The sequence below is a fragment of the Gossypium hirsutum genome, chromosome D06 (genome assembly GCF_007990345.1).
Source record: "Gossypium hirsutum isolate 1008001.06 chromosome D06, Gossypium_hirsutum_v2.1, whole genome shotgun sequence".
In the NCBI taxonomy this organism is placed as follows: Eukaryota; Viridiplantae; Streptophyta; class Magnoliopsida; order Malvales; family Malvaceae; genus Gossypium; species Gossypium hirsutum.
In genome coordinates, this window is record NC_053442.1 from 10974456 (window position 1) to 10984865 (window position 10410).

At 32.0% G+C, this 10410-nt stretch overlaps 1 protein-coding gene across 1 annotated transcript; it reads left to right on the plus strand.

Moving 5' to 3' along the window:
• The first annotated feature begins 1103 nt into the window (after window positions 1-1103).
• LOC107899977 (receptor-like protein 15) lies at window positions 1104-4854 on the plus strand. The gene is made up of 2 exons (XM_041095650.1): window positions 1104-1783; window positions 2668-4854. The coding sequence occupies exon 2, from the start codon at window positions 3688-3690 to the stop codon at window positions 4759-4761; it is 1074 nt and encodes a 357-aa protein (XP_040951584.1). The 5' UTR covers window positions 1104-1783; window positions 2668-3687; the 3' UTR covers window positions 4762-4854.
• The last annotated feature ends 5556 nt before the right edge of the window (window positions 4855-10410 follow it).

Here is a 10410-nt window from a genome sequence, read left to right on the forward strand (position 1 = left end):
GCTCCCACAGGTCCTTTTGGGACCGTTTTGCAAAATGCACTCATTTAATCTTTGGAAATGTATTTCAAAACTTTGATGGACTTATGGGTATCTAAAGATATTTTCATAACATGTCCCATGTCCAACAAGTTAGGTGTTTTTTTTCTCTTATATATTTTCACTAACTGTTGTATTTTTAATCTTGGTAGGTTTTGAGAAACTGTCAACAAAATTAGATAAATTAGAAATGTTTGATTTAAGTTACAATTATTTTAACATAATCATCTTATTCTTTATAGAAAAAAGGAGAATTGCGGGCTATGAAGCTTGAGGTGCTTGATTTAAGTGTAAATTTCTTCAACAACACCATACTCTCATTCCTTGCTTTACTCTCAAATTTGAAGTTTTTGAATATCAAATCTAATAGATTGGAAGGAGCTATACACATTAAAGGTATTTCTACTTCCTTTTATGCTAATTCTTTTAAGCCCTTGTTTTTCCTCTATTAAAAGTTAAAAATGCTCAAAACATTCCATGTGATTCATATGATTTATTACTAATAAATTGTATTTGCCACTCTTCCTTGTTGGTTCTTGAGACATAAATGCTTTAAGCTATACATGGGTTTAACAAAATGAATGATTTTGTTCCATCCCAAGGTATTTATCTATTATTTATTTTCTTTTTGTATTGTCAGGCCAATATAGTTTTTAAACCAAAGATAAATGATGATTACAGATGATGAAATAGAAATAAGGTTGATGAAATTAAAAGTGTTTCATTCGAGTCACAATCTCTTTAACAATAGTATATTGAGATCTTTTGATAGGCTCTCAAATTATAAGTCTTTATATTTTGGAGACACGAAATTCTATGAACCAATGAATTTGAAAGGTAAAATTACCCATTCCCACATTACTTTCTATTAACAATTTAAATTATTATATTCTTCATCCTCACTGTATATTGGGATTATTCATTTTTCTTCACCTACAGGTATTGCTAAAACAAAATTAATTTTTATTATTATCATTCAAGAAAATTAACATTTAGCCTTTTTCTTCTTTTTTTTTTTCATTAAGGATAATTTAGTATAAAATGCTATTAGGTTATTTTATAAATTTATAAATTTTGAAGCGACTTAAAAAAAATCATTTTAAGGTATCAGGGCTTTCGCATTCTCTTTTTCCCCTTCTGCCACCCCTAATATTATTCCTCTTTTTGTTCCTATTGAAAATTTTATACCAAGTGATTGAGTTCATAAACTAAGATGGAAAAAACCTGTTATGCACCTTTTTGGGTAGATTTAAAATTGGTAGTGTTGGCAAAAAATGAGATATTGAAACTTTGATGTTTCAAGTCATCAAGCACATACCTCTTTTTTAATCTATTCTTATTTGATTTCGGCTACTAATTTGATTGTATTTTATAATGTTTGATTCTAATTATTAACTTTAAATATATAAATTTAGATTTCTTCTTAATTTGATTATATATTACCAAAAAAAGAAAAAGCAAACATAAATGTGTTTGTTTTCTATACGGATAGCATTTACAACATTTCACTATAATCGATAGATTTATTCCCATGGTTAAAGACTCTTGTCTTCACAAGATTTAGCTTTCAAGGAACCTTAATCCTAATTCCTATAATTAATGTTTAGCAATTTTGTGTGTCCTGCCTTCACTTACATAGATTCAGAAATTTGGAAGAGTTATTCTTGCAAGGTTCTTGGACATTTGACTTCTCTCAAGCGTTTGGTTTTATATAAATGTGAGATCAATGGAAGCCTAGCCCTTCAAGGTATATAATTTGGATCTATCAATTTCTTTTATAACAAGTTGCAACCAAAATTATAAGTCTCCCCAGAATTTAATATTAATTAAATGTTTTAATTTTATTCACGAACTTGTTGTTTACGATTTTTAACGTTAAAAATGACTTTTTTAAGTGTTCTAAAAAGAGGGGCAAGGAGAAATAAGTTAAAGAATGTTTATCAATTTATTTATTTATTTGTAAATATAAAAGGCTTAAATCAAAACTTGTAAAACCTAACTATAGGATTTCACAACTGCCTATTCAATTTAATTTATTTAAATGTAATTAGAGAATATAAAAATATTAATATATAAGTAATACTTTCAAATATATATATAATTAATTTATTAATAGTTTAATATATTCTAAACCATTCGAATTAGACTAAGATATTGTTCGGAATACTAAAAAATTAAGTATTAAATATAATTATAAAATTAATATTTTTAAATTATTGAATTTGATCTTATTAATACTAACATGGCATTTTATTTTGTACAATTTGGATATCTCATTTTTTTAATATATATAAAAAAGAGATGATTTATTTTTTAAAATAAAACCAACTTAAGGTTGAAATTTAACACTCTTATTTCACACTCTTTTTTGTTGAACATTTTGTATTAACTTAAAAAAATAATAAAATTATCAAATGGACAAAAAAAATGAAAATTTTCAATGATTTTTTTAACACGCCAACAAAATTCAAGTCCAAATGTATGAAAGCTATAAACACCTAAAGTATATTTTAATAAAATAAATAAAAAGTAAATAAGATGTTATATGCTTGTTTTTACTATTTTATTGATTTGATTACTTTCTTTATATTTGTTTCAAGCACCTCTTTACGTAATTATTTAATATAACAGGCTTTTGCGGAATGACAAATCTTCAAGAATTGGATTTCACCAACAGTAATTTAAAGGGTGGCTTGCCCAATTGCTTCTCCAACCTCACATCTTTACGTAAATTAGATCTAATTTCTTACAATATAGCCCTTCACAGTTTAAAATCCCTTGAAACATTAGCTCTTTCTTTCAATATATCTGCCCTTCAAAGATTACATCTGTATTCCAATAACTTCTCTAGAAATATATCTGCCCTTGAGAGTATAACATCTCTTGAAAGATTCTCTCTCTCTTCCAACCAATTTTTTGGAAATATTTTAGCTCTTAAGAATCTACCATCCCTCCAAGATTTGAGCCTTTCGAATCCCGATCTCACTGGGGCCTTTGTTCAACCTTTCAAAACTCAAATGCCTATATGCTGACAACAATATTGTACATGCTGAAACCCAGATGCATTCTTTGGCCCCGTTGTTCCAACTAAAAGATCTTAGTTTATCATGTTGTGGAGATGTTGGATCATTTCCAAGGTTTTTTTATCATCAACATGACTTGCAATATCTTGATCTCTCTAATATCTATTTCAAAGGAAATCAGTTCCCACATTGGTTGTTGGAAAACAATACACTACTGGAGAAGCTAGTTTTCACCAATAGCTCTCTATCGGGACCGCTTCAGCTACCATTTGCTTCACAAACGCGTTTGTCACATTTAGAAATCTCCTGCAATTTCTTCAATGGCAACATTCCAGTTGAAATTGGAGCACAACTACCAGCATTGAGGTTTATAAACATGTCAAAAATCATTTCATTAGTAGCATTCCTTCAACTTTTGGTGATAATAGTTCACTGAGATATTTGGACTTATCCAAAAAAACTTAGAGGGAAAAATTTTATCTGAAAATTCCTACTTGCCAAACTTAATGGAATTGCTATTGGATGGAAATAACTTCTCAGGAGGGATCCCAGATTTCTTGTCTACGAGCCCTTTTTTTTAACATTGGATGTGAGCAACAATCAACTTTCTGGTAGGATCCCAAGGTGGATGGGAGATATGTCTTTTTTGAAGAGAATTATCATGTCCAATAATCATCTTGAGAGAACAATCCCAGTCGTGTTCTGTCAACTTGGTCTTAAACTTCTAGACCTTTCAGTCAATATTATCTCAGGGAGTATACCATCTTGTTTCAACCCTTCTCGGATAAGACAAGTTCATTTGTCCAAAAACAGGTTACGAGGAACCTTACCCGATGTACTTCGTAACAGTTCCACTTCGGTGAAATTGGATATCAGTGATAACTTCTTAAGTGGTAGCATCCCAAGTTGGATTGGACTTTTGAATTTGAGTTATCTTCTCTTAAGTAAGAACAACTTCCAAGGGGAGACCCCAATGGAGCTATGCAAATTGAGTCACTTAAGCTTGATTAATCTTTCCCACAATAATCTTTCTGGTCGTATTCCCCCATGCCTAAAAATTACCACCCTCCAGGATGTATCAGAAGATTATGTTGGTCGTCTTATGGCTCGTGGTTTCTCCATATTCTCATTCAATGAACCAATAGAGTTTCCAATAAAGAATGTGTCCAACTCTTACAAGGGAAGAATCATACCATACATTTCTGGGATTGACCTTTCTTGCAACAATTTGGTTGCTAAGATTCCTTACGAATTTGGAAACTTCTACAAGTTACTTGTTTTGGACTTATCTCACAATAGTCTGACAGGACCGATCCCACCAACATTTGTTAACCTCATACAAATTGAAAGTTTAGATCTTTCTTACAACAACTTGAGTGGGAATATTCCTTATCAACTTGTAGGGCTAAATTTTCAAGCCTATTTCATTGTTTCATTCAACAACTTATCTGGAAAGACGCCTCCAAGGATTGCACAATTTGGAACTTTTGATGAAAGCAGCTACAAGGAAAATCCTTTTCGTTGCGGTGAACCATTGCCAGAATGTGCAGATAATGGACCATCATTGTCAATGCCAAATTCTTCAACTAACAACGCTGAAGACGATGATTTAATCGACATGGGGGTGTTTCATATAAGTTTCATCGTGTCTTACACGATACTTCTAATGACTGTTGTTGTGTCGTACATAAATCCTTATTAAAGATGGGTTTGGTTCTATCATGTGCAAACAAGTACCACATTTTGTTATAATTTTGTACTTGACTGTTCTTCCTAGATGATTTCATTGCCAGTGCTTTTAGGGTATTTATACTTGTAATTTTTCGAACAGAATGATTTAAAGAAAATTCCATTATATATTAATATGATTTGTAAATGTTCTCAATGATTTTTGCATGCAAAGCAAAATATAAGAAAATATTCGTATTAAAAATATATGTTAGTCTGAGTTGCTCCGACAATGAATGAAATGTCTCACATTCGTACCAAATGATCAGGTCGAGTGTGGGATGCCACAATTAATGTTTTATTTTATGACAGTTGTTAGAATTAAGTGACCCGAATCCTTATTTAAATAAAATACAGTGGTAAAATAAAATAAAAGTAAAATCCATATAAAACTACACTTCTTTTATTTTATTTTAAAATAAGGTTTTTTTAAACCTTATTAAACTCCATCTATTTGATATTGATTAGAATAAGGTGTTTCAATCTTACTACACTCCTATTAGAATATGGTTTTACTAGCCTATAAAGAGACCTAGTCTACTCCTCTTGTAATCATTCAAATTCAACATAGTGAATTTTTTTCTTCTTTGCCCGTGGTTTTTTCCCGAAAGGTTTTCCACATAAAAATTTGTGTGTTCTTTATTTTTATTTCTCTTTTCTTTGCGATATATTGTCATTACCAATATTTTATTTTTTTACAAATTGGTATCAGAGCTTCCGAGTTGTTCATCTCAATCACGGTAATGGCGTCTTTGAAGTATGAAATTTTACTGTTGGATCGCAACACCAGATTCGCGTTATGGCAGATAAAGATGCAGGCAGTTCTTGCACAGATGGACTTAGAAGAAGCACTGCTAGGGGTAGATAAGATGCCTTCGACATTGACGGAGGAAGAGAAGAAGCGTAAGGATCGAAAGGCATTAACACAGTTACATTTGCATTTGTCTAACGAAATTTTACAAGATGTGATGAAGGAGAAGACCGCCGCTGAATTATGGAAGAGGCTATAACAAATATGTATGCAGAAAACTCTAACCAGCAAACTGCATATGAAGCAGCGTCTTTATACTCATCGTTTAGAGGAATGTGTGTCTGTGCACGAAAACTTAACAGTGTTTAAAGAAATTCTCTCAAACTTGGAGGTCATTGAGGTTCAGTATGATAAGGAAGATCTAGGGTTGATTCTACTTTATTTGTTGCCCCCGTCTTATTCAACCTTTAGAGACACGACTTTATATAGTCGCGAGTCTCTCATAGTTGATGAGGTTTATGATTATTTGACCTCGTATGATCAGATGAAGCATTTTGTTGTTAAAACTGACTCTCAGGGAGAGGGTCTCATTGTTCGTGGGAGACAAGATCAGAATGCTGATAATAATCGTGGAAGGACAGAGGAACGGAATCCTTGCAGTAAATCTAAGGGTAGATCGAAGTCTTCAAACAGAGGTAAAACTTGTAACTTCTGCAAGAAGAAAATGCACATTAAATCTGAGTGCTATAAGCTACAAAACAAGATCAAAAGGGAGGTTGCGAATCAAAAAGGAAAACAACCAGAAAATACGGTAAAGCTAATGTTGTAGAAGACTACAGCGATGGTGAACTTCTTGTCACTTCTGTAAACAATTCTAAAGTGAACGATGGGTGAATCCTTGATTTGGGTTGCACCTTTCATATGAGTCCCAATCGGGATTGGTTTACAACTTACGAAACATTGTCTAAAGGTGTTATTTTGATGGGAAATAATGCTTCGTGTAAAATCGCAGGTGTTGGAACAATTAAAGTTAAAATGTTTGATGGAGTTGTCAAAACACTTAGTGGCATAAGACATGTTCCAGAATTGAAGAGAAATTTAATTTCGTTGTTGAAAGTGGGATTTTAAAGATTTCCAAAGGTTCCCGTGTTGTGATGAAATGGCAGAGAAAGACTACCAAGTTATATGTTCTATAGGATTCTACTATTACTGGTGATGCAGCTGTCGCTTCCTCTTCCTTGTCAGATGATGATATTACTAAACTTTGGCATATATGCCTAGGGCATATGAGTGAGAATGACATGGAAAAATTGAGCAAAAGAGGACTTCTTGATAGGCAACGAATTTGTAAACTGAAATCCTGTGAGCACTGCATTTTTGGAAAGTAAAAGAGAGTTTGATTCACCAAAGGAATCCATAATAGGAAGAGAACGTTGGAGTATATTCATTCAAATCTGTGGGGGCCATCCAAAATGCCTTCGAGAGATGGGGCTAATTATATGCTAACTTTTATTGATGATTTTTCCAAAAAAGTTTGGGCATCCTTCTTAAAGCAAAAAAGCGATGTGATTTTCGCATTTAAGTCTTGAAAAACTATGATTGAAAAAAAAACGGGAAAACAAATAAAATATCTCCATACAGACAATAGCTTAGAGTTTTGTTCTGATGAGTTTAATAAATTATGCAAGTCAGAAGGGATTGTGAGACACTTGACAGTTCGTCATACTCCACAACAAAATGGCATTGCAGAACGAATTAACAAAATGATCATGTAGAAGGTTCGATGTATGCTGTCAAATGCCAACTTACCAAAGTTATATTGGGTCGAAGCAGCCTCTACTACATGTTTTTTGATCAACCGATCTTCATCCGTTTCCATTGAGAAAAAGACTCCACAAGAGGTATGGTCTGGTAATCTTGCTAGCTATTCTGATTTAAAGATCTTTGAGTCTTACGTATGCTCATGTTAATAATGGAAAATTGAAACCGAGATCCATTAAATATGTTTTTCTTGGTTATAAAGCTGGTGTAAAAGGGTATAAGTTATGGTGTCCTGAAAATAGAAAAGTTGTGATTAGCACGTATGTTATTTTTTATGAACTACTATGCTACCTAACTTATCTCTTAAAGAATCTTCCAATAAAGAAAATCAAAAGCAGGTGGAGCATCAGATTAATTCAGAACCTACAATAGAGTCGACTCCTCAAGCCAGTACAAAAATTCAGAATAGAGTTGCTTCTTCACCATAATACTCTATCGCCAAAAACAGAACTAAAAGAGAAATTAAACCTCCAAAGAAGTATGCCAAGGTTGATTTAGTTGCTTATACTTTAAATGTGGCTGAAGTTATAGATGCAAACCAAGAGTCATCTAATTATTCTGAGGCAATTAGCTATGAAGACTCAGAAAAGTGGATGTTTGCTATGCAAGAGGAGATGGAACCACTCCACAAAAATAGAACATGGGATCTTGTGAAACTTCCTAAAGGTAAAAAGGTTGTTTGTTGTAAATGAGTGTTTAAAAAGAAAGAAAGGACTCCAGGAGTTGAAGAACCCAGATATAAAGCAAGGCTTGTTGCAAAGGGTTACAGTCAAATTTCAGGAGTGGACTTCACAAATGTGTTCTCCCCAGTTGTGAAGCATAGTTTGATTCGAGTTTTGCTTGATATTGTGGCCATGGATGATTTGGAGCTTGAGTAGTTAGATGTAAAAACTACATTTTTTCATGGAGAACTTGAGGAGGATATTATATGTAACAACCAAAGGGTTTTACAGTCTTAGAAAAAGAGGACTATGTTTGCTTACTGAAAAAGTCCCTTTACGATTTGAAACAGTCACCAAAACAGTGGTACAAGAGGTTTGATTCTTTTATGACTTCTCATGATTTCAAAAGAAGTAGCTTTGACAGTTTTGTTTACTTTAAGAAAAACAGTGATGGTTCTTTTGTGTATCTACTCTTTTATGTTGATGACATGTTGATAGCAGCGAAAGATAAATAAAGGGTAAGAAAGGTCAAAGCCCAACTAAGTGAAGAATTTGAGATGAAAGATTTGGGACCAACAAAAAAGATACTTGGTATGGAGATTCTCAAAGATAAAAAAGCAAGTAAATTGTACCTAAGTCAGAAGGGGTACATTGAGAAAGTTTTTTGCAAGTTCAGTATGCAGAGTGCTAAGCCTGTTAGTACTTCTTTAGCAGTCCATTTCAGACTTTCATCGGCTTTGTCTCCATAATCAGATGATGAGATTGAGTACATGTCACATGTTTCATACTCTAGTGCAGTGGGATCTCTCATAGATGCTATGGTTTGTTCACGTCTAAATTTATCATATGCAATCAGTGTAGTTAGCAGATACATGGTGAATCCAAGTAAAGAACATTTGAAAGCAATTCAATGGATTTTAAGATACTTACAAGGTATTACTAATGTTTGCTTACAGTTTGGAAGAACTAAATATAGAGTCATTGGGTATGTTGATGCTGATTTTGCTGGAGACCTTGATAGAAGAAGATTTCTCACAAGTTATGTCTTTACAATCGGAGGTTGTGCAATCAATTGGAAAGCCACTTTGAAAACTACAGTCGCTTTGTCTACCACTGAAGCTGAGTACATAGCAATTACTGAGGCTTGTAAAAAAGTTATTTGGTTGAAGGGACTCTTTAGTGAACTCAATGAAGACCTTCAAATCAGTACAGTATTTTGTGACAGTTAGAGTGTCATATTCCTTACAAAAGATCAAACGTTTCATGAGAGAACAAAACACATTGATGTTCGATATCATTTTGTTCGTTATATTATTGCTCGTGGTGATATTGTTGTGAGCAAAATTAGTACTCGTGAAAATCCTGCAGATATGATGACTAAGTCACTTTTTATAACCAAGTTTGATCATTGCTTAGACTTGGTTGGTGCTCATTTTTGAAGTTAAACCCTTAAGGAGTTTTATGGAAGAGGTGGAGAACTTGTTCGTTGAAAGTTCGCGATGAAAAACTTGTTCATTGAGAATTCGTGTTAAAGTGGAGATTGTTAGAATTAAGTGACCCGAATCCTTATTTAAATAAAATACAGTGGTAAAATAAAATAAAAGTAAAGTCCATATAAAACTACACTTCTTTTATTTTATTTTAAAATAAGGTTTTTTAAATCTTATTAAACTCCATCTATTTGATATTGATTAGGATAAGGTGTTTCAATCTTACTACACTCCTATTAGAATATGGTTTTACAAGCCTATAAATAGACCTAGTCTACTCCTCTTGTAATCATTCGAATTCAACATAGTGAATTTTTTTCTTCTTTGCCCGTGGTTTTTTCCCGAAAGGATTTCCACATAAAAATCTGTGTGTTCTTTATTTTTATTTCTCTTTTTTTATTACCGATATTCTATTTTTTACAATAGTAAATGCAATTTTGTTAATAGAAAAACTTTTTAAATATAGACATATATCTAATACTTTTTTTTAAAACAATCTATCTAAATATTCTTACAACACACATTTTAAAAATAGTTTTCTATTATTATTTAAAAATTAAAAATTATAATTATATAAATTTTAAATTTATTTTTATCACAAAATTATTTTTTTTAAAATTAGTTTAAACTTATTCAAAATCTTACCTATTTCTTACATTTTGATTAAACAATAATTTATTATTAAAGTTTCTAAAACTAAATAATCATTTTGTATTTATTTTCATTTTTATCATTATTCATATTGATATATTTTTTGTTTTATTTTATTTTTATTATTAAGTATATTGAATGCCAATAAAGGTAATTACCTCCTCGTCAGTTAAGTACATTGAAGCGGTGCTTAATTTGAGGGCATCCTCCTCGATCCTAGTTGCACGGAAATATTGCTTGACATTCCA

Excerpts from the sequence above, each read along its gene's own strand:
- LOC107899977 (XM_041095650.1), top strand. The coding sequence starts at position 3,688 with ATGGGAGATATGTCTTTTTTGAAGAGAATTATCATGTCCAATAATCAT.